At 47.9% G+C, this 20,581-nt stretch overlaps 2 protein-coding genes across 4 annotated transcripts in view; one reads left to right on the forward strand and one right to left on the reverse strand.

The window, feature by feature from the left end:
• LOC128335485 (heat shock factor protein 3-like) overlaps positions 1 to 13,508 on the reverse strand; it is a 32,199-nt gene extending 18,691 nt beyond the window's left edge. For both annotated transcript variants that reach the window (XM_053273850.1, XM_053273851.1), the window contains exons 1-4: positions 13,089 to 13,508; positions 6,130 to 6,238; positions 4,086 to 4,213; positions 664 to 788 (exon numbers count right to left, since the gene is read on the reverse strand). In XM_053273850.1, coding sequence (XP_053129825.1) covers positions 664 to 788; positions 4,086 to 4,213; positions 6,130 to 6,238; positions 13,089 to 13,409 — 683 coding nt within the window. In that variant the 5' untranslated portion in view covers positions 13,410 to 13,508. The remainder of the gene's footprint in view (positions 1 to 663; positions 789 to 4,085; positions 4,214 to 6,129; positions 6,239 to 13,088) is intronic.
• Positions 13,363 to 20,581, forward strand: part of HEPH (hephaestin) — a 37,225-nt gene continuing 30,006 nt past the window's right edge. The window contains exons 1-2 of one of the 2 annotated variants that reach the window (XM_053273848.1): positions 13,363 to 13,570; positions 15,838 to 15,922. The gene's annotated coding sequence lies outside the window, so the exon portion shown is untranslated. Of the gene's footprint in view, positions 13,571 to 13,717; positions 13,770 to 15,837; positions 15,923 to 20,581 lie in introns of those variants that run through there. The other variant, XM_053273849.1, reaches the window with a different exon arrangement.

Below are 20,581 nucleotides of genomic sequence, written 5' to 3' on the forward strand. Positions count from 1 at the left end.
CTATTATCAAGCTACTAGTCTTGTGGCTGTGGGCCACCTCCAGCCCCAGAGGCAAGATGCCTCTGAAACCCAGTTGCAGGGGGACAACAGCGGGAGAGAGGGCATTTCCTCACCTCTTGCCTGTGGGCTTCTCAGGGGCATCCAGTGGGCCACTGTGGGAAAGAGGATGCTGGACTAGATGGGCCTCCTTGGGCCTGATCCAGCCCCAGTTCTTATGTTCTTATGGCCCCTGCTCTTTCTTAAGGGGAGATTCAGTGGCAAGCCTGGAGATGCTCCCACAGAACAGGCCAGGAAATTGCCTTTGTGCACTCAGACCCACCGGCACAAGCTCTGTTCTCCATGACGCTGGGCCAGCTGAGCTGGTCCTGGCGATTTCCACAGCTCTTGCTCATCCGTCACTCAGTGTGGCATTCAGCAGATGCCTCCTCAAGTCTCATGAGGCATCTACTGAATTGACAGGCTTTTATTTCCACACAGCAACAAAGGCCATTGCAGCTGGGGATCATGGGAGTTGTAGTCAACAACATCGGGGAACCCCTGTTCCAGGGAGCACGGCCCGCAGCCACCATCTCACTCCACCCACACAGCTGCTCAGCTGCATGCTGCCACTGACACAAAGCAGTTCTGCTCCCGCTGCAAGACCAGGCAGAGGCAGGTCGGCACCTTTTCATACTCGCCAGCTTGAGGTCCATGCTGGTCTGCTGCTCCCTCATCTCCTGGACTTCGGACAGCACTTTGTGCAAGTCCTCTGGGCAGACTTTGAGATCTTCTGCTCTCACCGCAGACACCTAGAGAAGAAGCAGGGTGCCGGCAACGGATCAGAGGAGATGGCCGGCAGCATGACGCAACCATCACCAGGGAGGGACGCTGATTTGGCTCTGTGAACTCAGCATCAGTCTCTTGCTCTAGCACTGTGAATCTTGTCTAGCCTCACCTTGCCATCCCCACCTGATATTTATCCTGGTTGGCAGGATTTATTTATTTATTTTTAAAAAATATTTCTTGTTTACACAGTCAGACAGGGGTTATTGATTGGTTTGTTTTACCCAGACATCGAGTCCTTCTCAAGGACCTGGGATGGCTGAATTTTATTATCAATATTGTTGTTATTATTATAGATATCATCACAAAATATAGGCTGTTCCCAGTAAAGTTGCTTTTTGTAATTGGCTGATGGTGATTTCTGTGGCCCCTATTATTATTATATTTTTGAACAGGGGAAAGCCCCCGGAAAGCAAATCAGTCCGTTTCTGTGTTCCGTGTGTCCCTGCGACCTGAAGGAGCTTCCCCGTCTGGCAAAAAGGCACCAGCTGCTTAACCTGACAGAAGCCCCCCTTGTTGCTCTTCTCCCAGTGACAGAAAACAACTCCTCTCCAGCAGCATGCGGCAAGTCAGGCCAAGCCGTGATCAGAAGCCACATGCCAATAGCTCTAAATAGCAAAGGGAGTGGAGGGCAGAGACGACCTCAGGATCTCACCACTCCCGGGTTACACAGTTAATCCCACAATCAGTCTGAAGAGCGACTTCTCCCTCTTGCCACAACACTGTGTTGCCAGGCGTGGGTGAGAGGACCTAACATGCTCTTGTCACGCCCAGTTTCCATGGCCCTGTGCCAGTTGCTGACTTCAGCAGTCCCGCCACAAAAAATGGGAGGCCAAGACAGGGACAAGATCCCTGGATCACCAGTCAGTACGGAAAGATGCTCAGCATATGAAAGCGGCCGATCCGGCCACAGCAACGGACCTTCCACCTAGAGGAAAAAAGATTTTGCTACCCTCAGTGCTGGCCCCCGTGGTGAGTGCATCCTCCTCTGTACAGTTATGCAAGTTTACAAGCAAGGGCTCATTTCCAATTCCATTCCCAAACAGCTCACAAAGAGAGAGGCAGGAAGCGCCAGAGGCCATTTTCCCTGCAGTCGCTAGTATTCCTAATGCCTGGGCAGAAATGAATGTGCTTACCCACTCCTTCCATGGCCTGAGTGAGTGTTTTTCTGGTTCACAGAACGCTTTCTGCAGCCGGGAGGCCTCCACCCGCAAACCAGAGAGAGGAACCACATTCTGTGCGTGACATCACTGTGAGCAGAAACTCCAGGAAGCTTATCTAGGCCTTGAGAGGTCCGTCGGCAGTTGCCACTGGCTCGGCTGGTGGCTACTCGGGGACGGGCCTTTTCCATTGCTGCCCCTGGGCTTTGGAATGCGCTCCTTGTAGAGACAAGAGCCTCCCCATCTCTGGCAGCTTTTAAAAAGGCACTGGAGACATATTTGTTCACCCAGGTTTTTAGTTAGATTTATAGTCTTATTAGTTTTTAATGTTGGGTTTTAGATGATTGTAATGTTTTAAGCATTTTTGGTTTTGTTTAATTTGTATTGTTTTTATCTACATGGCCCAGAGACGCAGGTTTGGGGCGGTATAAAAATATGCTAAATAAATAAACAAGGCTGCCCAGAGGAGAGGCAAGCCAGCCACAGTGAAATGTCTGAAGGGTTAGAAGAGCAGCTCAGCCAAAGAGCCACAGGTGGCTTCTGCCCAGACACTCTCTTCTCAGCCCTCTGCCTACACTGCAGTGTTCTCCACTGGAAGGCCCAGGGGTCACTGGCGACCCCCATCGATCCGCAGGGCAAATTAACTGCTTATTACAGAGAGACGACCATTCCCAGCACACAGTCCCCCACTTTGCCAGTGCTGGGAGGGGCTCCTTGAAGGGAAATGGAGCCCCCTTGAGCCTCTGCACCGTCCTGAAAGGCAGGCACCGAGTGCGGGGAAGTGGAGCCCCTCTCAGCGCTCCCCTCCTGGATCTCAGTCTGGACAGGGGCTCCTCCATCTCTCTTCAAGGCCTGCCCAGCACTGGGGAAAATGGCTCTTGCACTGAAGGGGTTTTGCTAGAGTAGCCCTCACCTGAAAAATAGGGAAGATCACTGCTCCTACTGCATGCGCAGATGCAAGGACCGAAGGAATAATGTGCTGTAAACCCTTAGGCATTCGGGAGTGCTCATGGTGGCCAGACAAACCCTATAAACATTCATGGCTTAACATCATTCATGAGGTAATAGCAGGAGAGAGGGCCTGCCCCTTTCAACTCCTGCCTGTAGGCTTCCAGTGGCATCTGCTGGGCCACTGCGTGAAACAGGATGCTGGACTAGATGGGCCTCCTTGGGCCTGATCCAGCAGGCCTGTCATTATGTCTTTACCAGCCTTCAAAAGAGCCCTTAAGACCCATTTTTTTTAGCCAGGCTTTTAGTAATTTCTGAGTTTTAAAGTTTTAATTGGTGTTTAGATTTTTTAATAATTGTAATTTCTGAGCGTGTTAAGATGTTTTAATTCTTGTTTTAATAGCTAGTCTTGTTTGTCTTTGTGAACCGCCTAGAGCCAGGTGGTATATAAATTAAACAAATACACAAAAATAAAAAAACAAATAAAATGAAGCTGCATTCCGGCACAGAACTAGGGATTTTCTTCTTTGTGAGAGAGGTAGGGATGAAAAGTTAGATCTCTCTCCCACCCCAAACTCCTGGGCTGTTGAGTTTTATCTGCTCCAACCAACAGCATCAGAGACCAACCAAGATGCAACGGAAGTGGAGATGGCTTAGCAGGGCCGCTTGTTACTCTGAACTGTCTTGAATGTTGTTTTCCAATGTACCTAATTGAAGTTTTCCCCCTCCTATTTATTTTTAGCTATATCTAGCATGTCAATACACACACACACACACCCCTTTTTAAAGGTATGTTACATTTTAAATGGTGAAAGGTGCTGTATATAAACAAATATGCTAAACAACCCAAACTGCCAGTGCTAAGACTAAATTCAAATAGCCTGAAAGGGTGGGGGGGAGGAGGGGGTAGAATCCTATATTGGAGTAGTAATGGGGAAGTTGGACATTTTGTTATCCAGTGAAGTGTATTAGCTCTGCTATAGTCGTTTATGGTTTTTGAGAAGAGCTGTGCTTCCCTTCAGCATCCCCCCCACACCCCAGCCAGCCCATCCACTGGCGGGAATAACCCTTCCCACACGCTGGGCAATCAGACAAGAAACAGCCACTCGTTTCACAGCCACTACAAAGGCCACAACACAGATCTGGGCCGGATACCTTGCGCTTGATGTTTGCCAGCAGGTTGGCTTTTCCCCGCTTGAAGAACGGGTGCTGGAACTCAATGGCGGAGTTCTTGTCAGCAGCCGTCATGCCATTCTCCAAGGCAATCACCTTCCTGAAGCCATCTGCGGAGGAGGCAGGAAGCAAGATTAAGGCCCTCGGCTCCCCCAGCAGCCCTTCCAAGTCCGTCCCTCTCCCCCTTCCTCCTTCTCTTGAGAAGAGGCAAGAGTCACCGTGGCCACCTGCACCACCGGCAGGCCCAAGGAGTCACAGCAGCCACCTTCCACCATGCACTGGCTTGGCAACTGCAGGAGAGAGAGAAGACTACACTCTGCGCTCTCTTCTGGGGAAGGAGATGCATGTGGTAATGGACTGGCGGAAGAAGAGCTAAGAGGGGGCGCACCACACACACACAGAGAGAGAATACAGCCACCCAAGACAGACGGGCTTTTGAAGAAAGGCTAACGTGGTATGACTGAGGCAACGCAGGATCAGGCCAACCCTATTAAAACCAGCATCTTGATTCTTACAGTGGCCAACCAGATGCCTCTGGGAAGTCCACAAGCAGGAGGTAAAGGCATACCCCCCACCACCCCGGCAACAATGCCTACTGCTCTTTTTTTGGGGCGGGGGAGCTATTAAGATCTCTTGCCCATTTGCTACAGACTATGGGAAAGTCATCACTGGAACAGCAGTCCACACATGTGAATTTTACCATTCAGGCACCTCGACAGGAGAGTTTTTCCTGACATGAAAGGAAGGAAAGAGTTCCTTTGGGGGGGGACCTTTCTCAAGAGACGCGTACTAAGCACAAAAGGGCAATACCGAAAATGAGGGACTAGCTACAGACAAGCTCGCAGTTTTAAGGAGTGGAGCAGAGCTCGATTCAGCTGGAGGAGCAGTGGCTGGAAGGCCAGTGAGCCGAGACTTCAACGTGGGCCAGAGAGGCGCAGACAGCAAACCTCCCTGTTTGTGTATGTTCACAGGCGCGCATGCCAGTTCCTCTGCCACTCAGCAGGAACATGGGTGGTTCGCATGCCTCTCTTCTGTGCTAAAAACGTCTCGGGAGGATCAGGCATTATTTTCATCTGTGATTGGAACTGACACCACAGGGATAACCGGCATGTTCCTTTGGCGACGATCCAAGTCCTCATTTCTCGTGACTCACACTTGCCAGGGTCAACGCTGCTCTTGGGGTTCTCCCAAGAGCCTGTGCCCAAGCAATTATGCAGTCAGGATCAGAGCGGCTCCAAGCATGTGGTGTGTTCTTTCAGATGCCCAGATCTGGTCTCACCACAAAGTAAAGCAGCAGCGTCTTTCTAGCTCATTTTGTCATTGGATGGAAAGAGTGGAACTCTTTCAGCTCTTTGAGGATACCAGGGATAAGCAGCGAAAGCCAAGCCTGTTAACTTGGGGGTTCTCAAACTTGGTCCCCAGATGTTGCAGGGCTATATAGCCCATCTTCGCCAGCCACAATGGCCATATATGGGCAAGGAAATGGTTATATGCCTCTTTTCAGCCAAGGGGGAAAAAAAACCCCACGACAACTTGAAACTTTAGGAACAAGTTCTACCCTCAGTCCCTTCTGCTTTAATCTCCCTCTTCTACTGGGGACTAAAAAAGAAAAGAAAAAAGAAAAGCTGAATTAAGGAGACGATTCAGACATTCTGGAGGACACATAATACAGTCTCAAGGACTGAAGCACAACAGAATACAAGGGAAGGTGTTGCTTGTTTAGATGCACCCCACGCCACAATGTCTCAGCACATGGAGGAGAAGCCAGGCTAAAACACTCCTCCCAAGCATATCTGCATTCTGCAAGCAGAGATGTGTTAACATGAGGTGCATTCAGACCAGTAATCCCCCCCACACATTCCGACATGTTTTGTGTTTGCTTGGTAAAATCACCAACTTGTGATTCAGACAGGTGCCAGGTCTTAGTTTACACTTGTGATGTGCAACAAAGCGACATGTTTTGATGACCTCTGGCTGTCCCTGCTGGCGGAGAGCAGTGATGCCACAAAGGCGAGCCGATACTTACAGATGTTGAGCTGGCGAATGAAGCTGGACAAGTTGTTGTGTTTGAAGTACTTGGGAAGCAGCTCTTTGGCAAACCTCTGCTCGTTCAGGATGCAAAAGTTCTGCCCGTTCTAGAAAAATCAAGAAAGAGAGAGGTCAGCATTTCTTAGCCACCTACAACACAGGTCATATTTTGATTCAGCAAGAGGTATTTCTGAAAGAGTCCCTAGTGGACTCCCTCTCACCTAGAAAACCTCTTAGAAGTGGGATTCTCAAATGTGGGTCCCCAGATGTTGTCAGCCTTCAACGCCCATGATTCTGAGCTACTAGTTCAGCTACATCTGGAGTACTACAGGCAGGGGCCACGGGGAAGAGAGGCAGACACAAGCCCACGCTCCCCTACCTACACCCAAGGAGGCCACGAGTTGAAGGCCACGATCTGGGAGCCAAGCTTGAGAACCCTTTCACCAGAGGCGCTCTTTGGGGCCAAAGTCCAGGGCCTTCACACCTCCTGGAGGCCCCCATATCCTCTTTAGTCTGTCCCGGGTGGTGTGGTTGCCCACTGGAGCATGATGATGCTTAATTTTCAGGGGAGGCAGTCCTCCAAAGGCCTTTAGGTCCAGGCTCCAAAATAGCCTAGGTGCACCTCTGCCTTTCACTAAAGAGTCTTGGGCAAGCTCCCTCCCTTTCCTAGGCCCTGAAGGCAGACTTGTAGGCTAAACACGTTAATTTTGTAAAGCACATTTATACTCTGAAAAGTGCTACAGAAAGTCATCAAAGAACCCCAAGCCAGAAGGCTAGGTTTATCATCAAGGCTATTCCTCAGAGCAATATTTTATAGTGAGGATGATATGGAATTAACTGAAGCTTGGTGGCCAGTGGGGGGAGGAGGAGGAAAGAGATGGCCAGGTTACCCAACTTCTAAATTCTGCAAAATTTTGACAACTCAGTACATAAACTGAATAGGGTCCAGAAAATGTTCGGAAGCAACATTTTAAAAGCATTTTATTCAACATCACATTTCATATATTGGGCAGACAGAGCTAATAAAGGTGGTAGAAAATTTCTCATTTCAGCACAAGTGTGGTTGAGTGTTCACAGTCAGCAACATTAAAGGCAGCACATCCTGAATTTTTTAAGAAGCAATTGGACATGACCAACGTGTTAGGGTTTTTGTTGGTTTTTTTTAAAGACACACATATCTGAATATAAAGCAAGACTTAAACTGCAGCTGACAAGAGAGGGGAAGAAGTACAGAGACAATGTCTGGGAGGATAGGAACATTGTCCCACCTCCATTTTAAGTTGCTGAGGACAGACAAAACATCTTGGAGCAAGAAGGAAACAATTCTGAAGATTAGGATGCACCTACCAGCTGGTATTACTGAACCTTTTTGCCCCAAGGACGGACATCCCTCTGAAGAAGCCCACACACACACCCCACCTCACCCCGCAAACGATGCAAAGAACAAGTAAGTAAGCGCTGGGGTGTTTACTGGAAATGCAGGGGTGCAATGACCGGAGGAGGATCTGCATGGCAGCTGAAGGGCCAGGCCCACCCAAACTATCGAGAGGCTATGGATGAGTGCACCAGGAAGGCCCAGCTAACTAATGGAAAGCAAAGGCCTAGACCGGGCACTGGGAGATCGAAGGAGGAGATCCTGTGGATGGACTCAGGACCTCAATGGAAGTACACTCAAAAATACTTCTCATTATATATCGCATGTGAATCACAGAGGTCACCCCAGCACATGGGAGGGAAAGTTACTTAAAAAAAAAAAAAAAAGAGGCTTTCCTCCTGGGGTTTTGTTGTTGTTGTTGTTTTGTAAATGCATCTCTTTTGAAACAGTCAACTACATTGTCTCTACTGCTGCTTCTTTGTATTTCATATGGTTATATGCATGTATTTTTAAAAAAATTAGTTAGATTTCTGTTTTTATATTTTATCTTAATATTTTAATTGTGTAATTTTTATAGTCTTGTTTTAATTTTTCTATGTGAACCACCTTGGGATTGTTTTAATGAAAGGCGGTATACAAATTTAACAATAAATAAAATAAAATGGAACACAGAATGGTACAGCACGACTGTGTTGCTAAAACCACCCAAGGGTCTGGATCTCACTGCTGTAACATGCAGGACAATATAATATAGGGGTTTGTAAACAGCCAGTCTCTCCCTAACTGCTTAAGGCAAGGTGAGAATGGTGAACAGGCTGAAAAGTCTTTATGAAATAGAAGACAAATTATTGATTATTTTTTACCCTTTTGGGATGTTGATGCACCACTAATAGGTAAGTGTGGGCAGGTGTGCCGCTAATACCTTTTGCAGGCCAGGAACAGACTCTTTTGCAAGGCTGCAACACTAGATGGGCAACCCACCTAACCCTAAATAATATATTTATTCTTTGTCACAGCACTTTCAAAACAAAGCACTGTACAATCAGCAATGTTATTAGGACACATCTAACAAAAGTTGCCTTCTTCTCCTCCTCCCCAAACACAGACTCGTCCTCTCCCCTCTTCTGTGCAAATGCACCCTTCTATCCATCATAATGACTGGCATCTTGCAGAGAATACTCCATGCAACTTGCAGGGGTGCTTTATTATATTTTTATTATTATTATTTTACATTTTATATCCCGCTCTTCCTCCAAGGAGCCCAGATTGGTGTACTACATACTTGAGTTTCTCTTTCACAACAGCCCTGTGAAGTAGGTTAGGCCGGGAGAGAAGTGACTGGCCCAGAGCCACCCAGCTAGTTTTATGGCTGAATGCGGATTTGAACTCGGGTCTCCCCGGTCCTAGTCCAGCACTCTAACCCCTACACCACACTGGCTCCCTTTAGAAGCAGGCAGCTGCAGAGTATTGCTCTGCTATAGCAAGAGAAGTCTAAAGCAGTCATTGAGGCATCCAGCTCAAATACAGATTGCAGTGATGTTAAAAAAAAAATACAGTGAAGGAAGATCAACATTTTATTTTATATATTTAATCATATTTCTGTACCGCCTGATTTGTACATTTCTAGGCAGTGTGCAAAACTCAAAATATTTAAAACTCACGGATTAAAATACATGACAATAAAATAGAATAAAATAGTTATTAAAACAAGTTTTTTAAATTATTAAAAACTAATTCTAATTAAAAGCCTGCGAAAACAGGAGTCTTGAGGGTCCTCCTGGAAACAAACAGAGAAGGAGATGCTCTTATTTCAGCAGGGAGCATCTTCCACAGCCCTGGGGCAGCCACAGAGAAAGCCCGGTCCTGAGTCGCCACCAGACGAGCTGGTGGCAACCGTAACCGGACCTCTCCAGATCGTAACAGGCAGGAGGGTTCCTGACAAAAGAAGCGCTCTCTTAAATAGCCTGGACCCAAGCCGTTACGTTCAGGCCACTAGAGGGCTCTTGTACATGGCCCCACTCCAGAGTCGTTGGCTACGTCAACACTATAAATACTGAGATAATCCCACAGATACACTGAGCAGTTCAGAGACACCAATTTAGGCCCTTTAAAACCATGGCCCAGAGAGAAAGCAGACTGAGCATGAATAGGAGCTTAGAAATATAGATGGCACTAATATAGAAAGCAAAATCATCTACCAGCCACACAACAACTCCTCTCTCATAGTGCAACAAGGATTAGAAACCAAATGCAATTAGGCATAATCTCCATAATCCCAAACCGACAAGCCCAGATTTGTGTGCAATACATGACAGCCCAAGAAGTATTCTCAGCAAGTCCAATGTCAAGAACGAACAGGCCTGCCCAGACTTTTCCTTGGTGAGAGAAGTTTTACAAAACCCCAGAACACTCATCAAAAAGTCACTTTGGGCGTTTACAGTCCCAGTGAAAGGAGCTTGGATGGCCTGGGGCATTTTCAAATCCAAGCCTTAAGCTTTTGGCCAGATCTAACAAACTGCACAAACATCCACAGGAGTAATCTCACATGCAAGCATTCATTTAGGGTGGGCAGACTGAATGCACAAAGAAAGAGAATGCCTCTGAGGACCAGCTGCAGGGGAGCAGCAGGAGAGAGGGCACACCCTCAACTCCTGCCTGTAGGCTTCCAGCGGCATCTGATGGGCCACTGTGCGAAACAGGATGCTGGACTAGATGGGCTTCCTTGGGCCTGATCCAGCAGGGCTGTTCCTATGAGGCACATTGGTGGAAGCAACAGAAAGGGAACGGGAAGACAGACTATATCAATATTAGGAATGAGACGGTCTGGATGGTATAGAAATCGAATTATTATTATTACTATCATCATCATCATCATCATCATCATCATCAGGCTTTTCAGTGGCATGCTTATTCCAGGGCCCAACTGGGCCTCAGAGTCACCTGGCAAGAGCTAAGAGTACTCCTCAGAGCAAGCACAGAACACTTTCTCTCTCTCTCTCTCTCTCTCTCTCTCTTGATGTTACAAGGCATTTTTGTTTCACAATGCATTTAAGATTATTTCCTCACAAAGCATATCAATGTTGCACAGGTTCGCGCATACACACTGCTAACATACTCTACACCTGCAAAATGCTACATACTAAATGCAGGCATTTCTGGGAACACCATGCTTCTTGTGTGCTAACACTGTGCAAGATCACCACCAGATATATTCTACGGAGAATATATGCACTCTGCCAACATCCAATACTCCTCCTTCCCAAAGCCAAACCTACCACCCTGCTCCAGCATAGCAGAAGGGCTCACTCCCCCATGGCATCATCTGTTTTTTTATTTCTAAGCGTGTTTTAATTGCAGTTTTACAACTGTTTGTTTGTGCTTTCCACCACCCTTGTGGTCTTAGGACAAAGGGCAGTATAAAACTATAAACAATAATAAAAACCTGTTGCATCCACAGAGTCCCTTCTATCTCCCTGCACAATACAGGCATGTGAACTGTAGCCAGCTGGGACTCAAGACCGCATTTGCCTGTGGTCTTGAGTGATCTGGGGGACACAGCCTTAACTACCTTACTTGGGAACTGAATCCAACAACTGTATTGTGCATCCTGAGCAGTGGTGTTGTCTTTCCCCCCTCCAGGGTCTCAGCAGGGATGCAAAGCCCTTGGCTTTCTACACTGGAAATCATGTGCTGCTCTTGCTATTCCAACCATTTACTACCATTCTTCCAGTCTTGGGAATACAGGAAACTGCCTTATATTGAGTCAGACCCTTGGTCCATCTAGCTCAATATGGGCTACACTGACCATCAGTGGCCCTCCAAGGTTTCAGGCAGGAGTTTCAGGTGCACGCTCACAAGTTTTCTGATGTCCGCTCAGTTAATTTTAGATCCTGCTCAGGTTGAATTGGGAAGGCCCCACTATGAACGCATCTGCACACACAGTGCCTTGATACTGAACAAAACTCATTCTGTTAATTTTGAAAGAAAATGAGAAGGACCCCTGCTGCCAGGGACTGAACCTGGGACCGTCAGCATGCAAGTCCTAGGTCAGGACATCCAAAAATGAATGACAAGGTATGCCCACTGAAGTGCACTGGTTCCTTCCAAACGGAATTCCAAATTCCATAGGAATGCATGGAATTTCCGAAGAGCCAACAGGGAATTGGGAATTCCTATGCCATTGGGAAGGAAGCAGTGCATTTCAGTGGGCATTCCTTGTCATTCATTCCAGTCCATTCCCGAGAGTCTACATGACCCTTGACGTCTTGTCACAGAACCCTCCCAATTCCTGCATCTATCTAAGTGAGGGGTGTGGCTATTGGGAGGGGGGCAGCTATGGGGGCTGTCATAGAGAGCACCTGAATTTATGACTACATCACTGATCCTGACTTTTAGAAACTGTCTATGCAGAAAGCGTAAGAACGTGCTTCAAGTACTGGATGAAGATACAAAGTTCTTTTCAAACTGCTTGTGGCCAGGCATGCCACTCGAGCCCCTGGAAGCAGCATCTGCTTGTTTGCACTCCGCAATGCAAATGCACCTATTTGCCTGTGGCTGAGCACAAGGAGGAAACAAAACAGATGTACCTGGAGAAGGTGTGCCACTTGCATACGCAGCAGATTTCTGGACACAAACATACTGATACAGTAAATCAAGATTGGCATGTCTGAGCACACTCATTACACGCCAGGCGATGCCTCAAATCACTTATGCTTGGAGGAGACGGTCAAGCCACTCCTGGCCTGACCTCCTTCCCCAAACCCCCAACCTGGGGAGGCTGCTAGGTCTGCCCAGTTTCTCAGCTTCTGCCTTGACCAGATTTAGAATAGCCAGTCCACACACACACCCCGCAATACAAAGACCCACAGAGCATCCCCCACCCTCCGGGAGGCTGCCTGTGGGACTCCTGCTCTGGCCTTGCCCTCTTCCAAAGCAGCTTCCTCTGAAAACAGAGCAGGTCGTTTCGCTCAGCCACAGGTGCAGCCAAACACCCAAAAAAACCCAGTACATCAGAGCAGTGCTCCCTCCACGCATGGAGGAGGCTGCCTTCCGCATCCCTGCACGACTGGCAGCCCCCCTCTTGGGGAGGGAGTAGGGCAGCGCAACCTGCCCGGGCAGTGCCTTGGGTGTGACGGGGGCACCCACCCCGCTCCCCCTTTTGCAGGAACTCCAGAGTGCCCTACTTGGCCCCAGAGGAGGGTGCCTGTTGTGCCCCTGCAGGAGTACCTGCAAAGACAGGGCTGGTCTTGGAAGGGGCAGAAGGGAACCCTGATTGTTGCTTCAGGGATCCTCACCGCTGGGTGCCCAGATGTAATTGGACTTCAACTCCCATCGTCCCCCACCAAAGGCCGCTGGGGATTATGGGAGTTGAAGTCCAGTAACACCTGGGGACCCAACGCTGAGATTCCCTGGGGAATCTAGGACAGACCCCAAAGCTAAGAAAGCTCATTACAGGGGGAAAGAGGGGGGGAGGGAGAGAGGAGACCCCCCCCTCCAGCAGGGACCCCCGTCTTGGGGCAGGGAAGGGGCGTGGCCCCTCGCCCTGTGTGTCTGCGCATGCGCGCACGGCGAAGCCCCTTTACCTGGCTCCAACAGATCACTTCGTCGCTGCCGGAATCTTCCACCAGGGCCCAGAGCTTGGCCAGGAACCCGGGCACGGGGGAGGTGCCGAGGCCCGCTGCCGTCTCCTCCTCCTCTTCCTCCTTCTTCATCGTCATCATCATCATCCTCACCACCACCTCGACCACGGAATCCGGGCCCGCCTCGATCGATCCCTCCGTTCCGCAGCTGCGTAGTCGGCGTCGCCAGGCCAACGCGACGTTGCGTGAGGGGCGGGGCCGCACCTGGCCGCGGCCGACCATTGGCTGTCTGTTGGCGTCATGGCCACGCCCCTCGCGGAGCATGCGGGCTTGTTGTGGCAGGCGGAGGGAAGGGCGGGGCTGAGGCGGGGACGTCACCACCGCTAATCCGCTAAAGGCGGCGCAGCAGAACTTTCCTCGTGGTTTAAGTCATGGCGGCGCCTGCTTAACACATGTAGCATAATGATGTCATTTTTATATAACAGGTAGGTATATAGGCTGGCACGCATGATGTGGAGAATTGTCTAGCCTTTTGTTCTTTTCATTTCAATGGGACTACTCTCCGAGTCATTTTCCTCATCATGTCAGGCAGTGCGCTTTATGAGACACCACACACTCATGCGCGCGCACACCCCCCTACAACGGAAGTGGATTCCTAAGAGAATATTCTCCGATGCAGAATGGGTAGAATAATTCTCCGAAATATTCTCTCCTAGGCCAATAATGCAGGAGAATGTTCTTTTGCAAGTCTAAATTAGGAAGCTGCCTTCTACCGAGTCAGACCCTTGGTCCGTTTAGCTCTGTGCTGTCTACAGAGACTGGGGAGAGGAGAGCTGGTCTTGTGGCAGCAAGCCTGACTGGTCCTATTTGCTAAGCAGGGTCCACCCTGGTTGCATCTGAATGGGAGACTACCTGGGTGAGCACTGCAAGAGATTCCCCCTCAGGGGATGGAGCTGCTCTGGGAAGAGCATCCAGGTTCCAAGTTCTCTCCCTGGCAGCATCTCCAGGATAGGCCTGAGAGAGATTCCTGCCTGCAAGCTTGGAGAAGCCACTGCCGGTCTGTGAAGACAAGACTGCGCTAGATGGACCAAAGATCTAACTCAGTATGTGGCAGCTTCCTATTTTCCTATGTCAGCGGCTTTTCCAAAGTTACAGACAGGAGTCACTCCCTGTCTCACACAGGGCTGTCTTGGACGTGCTGCCAGGGAGGGAACTTATTATATTTTTATTTTTATTTTTACATTTATATCCCGCTCTTCCTCCAAGGAGCCCAGAGTGTTGTACTACATACTTGAGTTTCTCTTTCACAACAACCCTGTGAAGTAGGTTAGGCTGAGAGAGAAGTGACTGGCCCAGAGTCACCCAGCAAGTATCATGGCTGAGTTGTTGCATGTTTTTGCCAGAGCGGCCCCATTCCCAAGGAGAATATCTTGCAATGCTCACACATGTAGCCTCTCATCCAAATTCAAGCCAGGATAGACCTTGCATAGCAAAAGGGACAATTCGTACTTGTTACCACAAGACCAGCTCTCCTCCCTAATATGCACACATTTTTAAAAATTTATTTATCAAATTTGTCCACCCCCCCAAACTTTCATCTTTGGGCGGTTAACAATAGCATAAAACAAGTTTAAAACATATACAAAAAACTTAAAACAATTGTAAAATAAACCAGAGATTAAAACCTAAAAAATTTGGAAGCTGGAAAAGCTTAGGCGAAAAGATGGGTTTTCAGGTGTTTTTTGAAAATTGCCGGAAATGGGGAGGATCTCAGCAGGGAGCGCATTCCACAATCTTGGGGCAACGCCCGAGAAGGCCTGTCTCTGTGTAGCCACCAAACGAGTTGGCGATAACTGGAGACGGACCTCCTCAGATGACCTCAATGGGCGGTGGAGCTTGTAGTGAAAAAGATGCTCTCTTAGATACCCAGGGCCTAAGCTGTTTAGGGCTTTATAACTAGCACTTTGTATTTTGTCTGGAAACCTACTGGCAGCCAGTGTAGCTCCATCAGTAAAGGAGTAACTTGGTCTCTCCGAGGAGTAATGTGGTCTCTGACACATATACATGCTATATATGTGTAGGAGCAAAAGGTTTTTTGCAGTTCTCCTTTTGGACAAAAAGGTCCCCCTCGTTTCTAGAGCCCCTGTTCCACACATGCTGCAAGGAACCCAGGTTTGCCACTGAGTGTGCTTTTGAAAGAAAGAAACAGCCCATCCCAGCTCCCTGCCAAGCCTCCCTGTGTTTGCAAAGACTTATTTGTCACCATTACACCTTTAGACATTACACAGAAGTTGTGTGTGAAGAGGACCATGCACGAATGTCAAAATGGAAAATCCCAGGTCTACGCCATCTTTGTCACTGGTTCTTCTTATCACACAACTAGTTCTAACCAATATTAGCCCATTTGTCTTGCTGTCCTCCATAATGTAATAAGTAACAATAAGTCATCAGGAGTGAACCTACACCCAGTTTGTCCCTGTCATGTAAAGCGAAAAGGAAACGTGGGTAGGCGTCTGGCTGTACTAACACAGCCCGCTGTATCAAACTGATCTGTGCTAGCCTCTTCTGCCACAGCACTCCTGCCCAGGGCACCAGCCAATCAGCTAACCAAATATCCAATTGGTGCAATTTCCAAGGCGTTGTATGTCCCAGGCAGGCCGACACTCAAGCTCAGACATCAGCTGGTTTTATGACTGAGACTTTGTACCCTCCTGGCTTCTGCAACTCTCAGATGATTTCTTTGCATCTTCAGTTGCTGCTGGAAGAAAATGCTTGCAGAACACTCCTCCAGCTCTTTTCATGAGACCTGCTTCTAACCAGCTCTCCTCTTCGGCAAAGTAAGGGATCCACGTCTGCCTTTAACTGAATACTTTCGTGTTGTGCGAGATTTAGTAAATGTTGCTAAGGCTACGTTTCTTGAGTCCCATTACCACCACGTTAAACACGCCTTGATTGGGCTGTTGGTGGTGAGGATGTCATAGACCAGCTGTTCCCAAATGAAGAGGTGGGGCCCAATGCTGAGTGGCCTGACATTGGTGGATGGGATGCCAAAATGCCTTAATGGTTTGGGCCTGGGATATCTGAGGGACCGCCTGCTGCCAAGAGTTGCTGCCCGCTTGACGAGGTCATCTGAGGGGGCTCTGCTCCGGGTGCCGACAATGAGGGATGCTCGGTTGTCGTGCACATGGGACAGGGCCTTCTCAGTTGCTGCCCCCAGACTCTGGAATGCTCTCCTGGTGGCTATTCGCTCCTCGGTCTCCATCACAGCTTTTAGAAAAAGTGTAAAATCTTGGTTTTTTGCCCAGGCATTTATTTGATTCTCTGCTGCTGCTCTTTGTAGTCTGTATTGATTTTATGCTTTTGTTTTAAATTTTTAATCAAATTTGTTTAATTCCCCCCCCACTTAATATTTTAATTGTGTCTTTTTTCCCATCTTGTGTTTAAATTTTTTGCTGTAAACCTCCTTGAGATTGCTTTAATGAAAGGCAGTATATAAATTTAACAATAAATAAATAAATAAAATGGCAGATGCAGTGGTATAGTCTCACATGGTGCCTCAGAGCTCTTCAGGATAGCCCTACGTCCATTAGCTCCGTATCTCCTGGGTCTTTGCTTTGATGACTTATAGTTCCCCTGGATGATTAAATATGGTGCATCTAGATTTTAAATCTAACCCCCTGCGCTCTTTATGTCTTCATGTGGTATGACCATTATCTGTTTTTTAAATCTGGTTTTTATCTATGTTTCCATATACTTCTTATGTCTTTGTTTTATACTTATATGACTATCATTTTATAACTTTCATTTTATAATTCCTCTTAATGATGCCTTTTATGATTTTTAAAGGAAATTTTCAAATACATTCTGTTCCTGGCTCTTAAATGTATCCTGGCTCTTAAAATGTAACAGACAGGTTTTAATAGTAATTGCCATTTTGGTTTTAGATATTGTATCATCCTGGATACTTTTAGCTACTTTTAGCAACTCTTTCTTTTATGATCTTTTAGGAAATTTTCAAATACCTTCTGTTACTAGCAAATAATAGTAATTGTATAGTAATCACTATATATCCTGGCTTTTAAAATGTAACAGACAGGTTTTAATAGCAACTGTCATTTTGGTTTTAGATATTCTATCCTGGCTGCTTTTAGCTATTCTCTCCTTTTAACATGTAATCAACCTATATTTTATGCTGGTCCATGACCATAATAAAGATTGATTGATTGAGTTGCACTGAGAAGAAGCAGAATATAGAGCATTGGAATTTTCACATGTTTCTTCTATATCAATCCCTGATTAATATTGGCTCTGAAATAGCAAAGTGTGTGTTTTCCTGTTATGACGGTAGCCAGGTGCTAACTGAGCAAAGAGACACCTTTTAAAGTGGTGATTCTCTCGTACTTAGCAGGGGGAGAGCAACTGGCCCTATCCAGCCCCAGCACAGCATCCCTCCAGTGGCTATTGCTGGTATTTGCCTTATGTTTCTTTTTAGACTATGAGTCCTTTGGGGACAGGGAACCATCTTCTTGATGTATTATTTATTTTTCTGTGTAAACTGCTTTGTGAACTTTGGTTGAAGAGAGGTACATAAATATTCATCGTCGTAGTAGTAGTGGTGGTTCTTCTGTAACAATCCACGACAAATATTGTCTCTCCAATAGCAAAATGTATGTTCTCCTGTTGTGATGATGATGACGACAGTAGACAGGTGAGGATCATTCAGCAAGTTTGGGCCAGGAAATGCCTTTTTGCAATGGTGGGCAATATGGCCAGGCTGCAATCTTATGCACACTTAAAGTAAAGTGTGCCGTTGAGTCGGTGATGACTCCTGGCGCCCACAGAGCCCTGCGGTTGTCTTTGGTAGAATCCAGAAGGAGTTGACCATTGCCTCCTCCCGCAGTGTGCGATGATGCCTTTCAGTATCTTCCTGTGTCACTGCTGCCTGATATAGGTGTTTCCCATAGTCTGGGGAACATACCAGCGGGGATTCGAACCGGCAACCTCTTACAAGGGAGTAAAAGCCCCACTGAACACAGCAGGACCTACTCGTAAGACAGTTCATAGGACTGGCTGCATTGTGAAAGAGTATTGTGGGTAGGATACCTGTGATTAACTATGATTAACTTGCGTGTTTGACTGCTCCATAATCAAGTCCAATTGTCACTTTGCTTACCTAAGATTGGTGCCTGCCACAAATATTTAAAGCAGATGGGAATTTCGTTTTCAGGATACAGTTCTTGGGATGTTGGCAAATGCAGTTTACTCTCCAGACTCCACCCCACTCTCCACTAGTGATGCTTGCATTGTGCTGGTGGAAGGGGCTGGCAGAAACCTCATAAGCAGAGTAATGAGGGTTTTTTTAATGAAGACCTGCCTGGAGGGCTTTCAGTTAAGCAGAGGGGCAAGTGACCAAAGCAGGAAGCATCTGGCAGTTGTTACCAGACTCTTACAATGAATACAGCAATACAGTGAATGAATATTTATAAACTGCTTTTCAAAAAAAGTTCCCCAAACAGTATGCATAGATATAAAATAAAATATATATATTTTTAAAAATGGCTCCCTGTCCCCAAAGTGCTCACGAAAAAAGAAACAGAAAGACACCAGCAACAGCCACGGAGAGGTGTTATGCTGGGGATGGAGAGGGCCAGTTGCTCTCCCCTGCTCAATAAAGCGAATCACCACTTTAGAAAGGTGCCTCTTGGCTCAGTTAGCAGGGGACAATCTAGGAACACTTCCAACCTAGGAGCACTTCCAAGTAAAAAGATAACCCACAGAAGTATTCCTGTGCTGGGACATTTGTCCTGTGATTGTTGATGCACTGTGAGGCTAACTGGGTTTGGGAACTGGTTAAATCTCCATGATGAAAAATCCAGCTGACATTCTTAGGTCTACTTTCAGTTTGGAAGAGAGATTATTTTCTGAAAAGGCACCTAGGCTAAAGAGACAGGTGAGGCCAGTCGATGATCAGTTCAGGCTGGCAGGCAAGAAAGAACACTTCCAGAAAAGCATGGAAGCATTTGACCCAGCCCAAAGGGAATTGCCCATTTCTGGTCACCAGTGCCCACTGTCAAGGTCATGTCCAGCATGTGGCCACTGGAACCTGGCTGGCCAACTGCCCTTTCTTTTTGACCCAGATGTCTCTTTGCTCAGGGCAGATGGGTCCTCTGAGGATCCCCCAACGCCAACGTTGCCTCAGGCAATGGCACACTCTAATCCAGCCTGGGCCATACCAAATAATAATCCAACCTGGGCCATACCAAATAATAATCCAACCTGGGCCATACCAAATAATAATCCAACCTGGGCCATACCAAATAATAATCCAACCTGGGCCATACCAAATAATAATCTCACCTGGGCCATATCAAATAATCCACAACAAAGTTCCACACATCCCAGCACAGTGTTAGCAATGGTTTAGCTTCAAATGCACTTCTGGTCCTTCTTGCATGCATCCATAGATAACAGCATGGCTACGTGCCCCCAACCCCACTTCTCCAAACAGTGAGTAGTCTGCACTGATGGTTTCCTTTGGAGAAGAGATGACTGGTGTTTTTGTCCACATCTGATTTATCTACACATCTACAGGTAGAGCATTAGATGGTGCAAGAGGAGCAGCAAAGCTTGCCTATAAGTCAAACGACAGGTTGCACCAGTTCCCAGCGAGCAGCAAGACCAGGGGTGCTTCAAGTTTCTGCCTCCCTCCTCCTGCACTCCCAATCCCAGATCTCAGCCTCTCTCTCTCTCTCTCTCTCTCAAACACACACACACCTAGTTTACCTGCTGTTTCTCCACCTAGACACACCTGGTGGGGGGGGAGGAAGATGATGAGTGAGTCACACATCAGCCCCTCCCATCAGGACAAAGGTTCGTGACTTTCGGGACTCTACTATGACTTCCCGCTCAGGCGGATGTGGCACTAGTAGGCTCACATTTCCTTTCCTCAGCCATAGAGGAATATTAACACACTAGCAATTTTCAGCCTGTTAGATTAACGGGCGTTAGTAGACCGCCCCCACCCCCCGAGTGCGGCCGCCAGCGGGGCCAGTCCTTCCCAGTTCTCCCCGCCGCGGCTCTGCCGCCGCCTCGCCCGTTCTCTCGCGGTGGTGGCCGCCGCCATCAGGGCCAGTCGCCACGGCCGCCGCCGCCTCACCCACACTCTCGCCTCCCGGCGTTGGTGGCAGCCGCTTCTCCTCGGCCCGCCGCTTCTTCTCCCGGCCCCAACATGGCCGCCCGTGTCTGGACGGCCGTATCTTTCTTGGCCGTTCTGGGCATGCGCTCCGCGCATGCCCAGAACAGCCGAGAAAGACACAGGCCGGAAAAGGACACGGGTGCACACTCAAGCCTTTTATTATAGAGGATGCCTTTGTCAGATCCAGGCACACCACCCGTGCAAAGGCACAGTGGGAGGCCATTCACAATGGGCAGACCCACAGCCTGCGGCAGGATGACTCCAACCCACTGATGATAGATAGGGCTTGTTGGCTGGTTGG

This window comes from Hemicordylus capensis, chromosome 11, assembly GCF_027244095.1.
Source record: "Hemicordylus capensis ecotype Gifberg chromosome 11, rHemCap1.1.pri, whole genome shotgun sequence".
Taxonomy (NCBI): Eukaryota; Metazoa; Chordata; class Lepidosauria; order Squamata; family Cordylidae; genus Hemicordylus; species Hemicordylus capensis.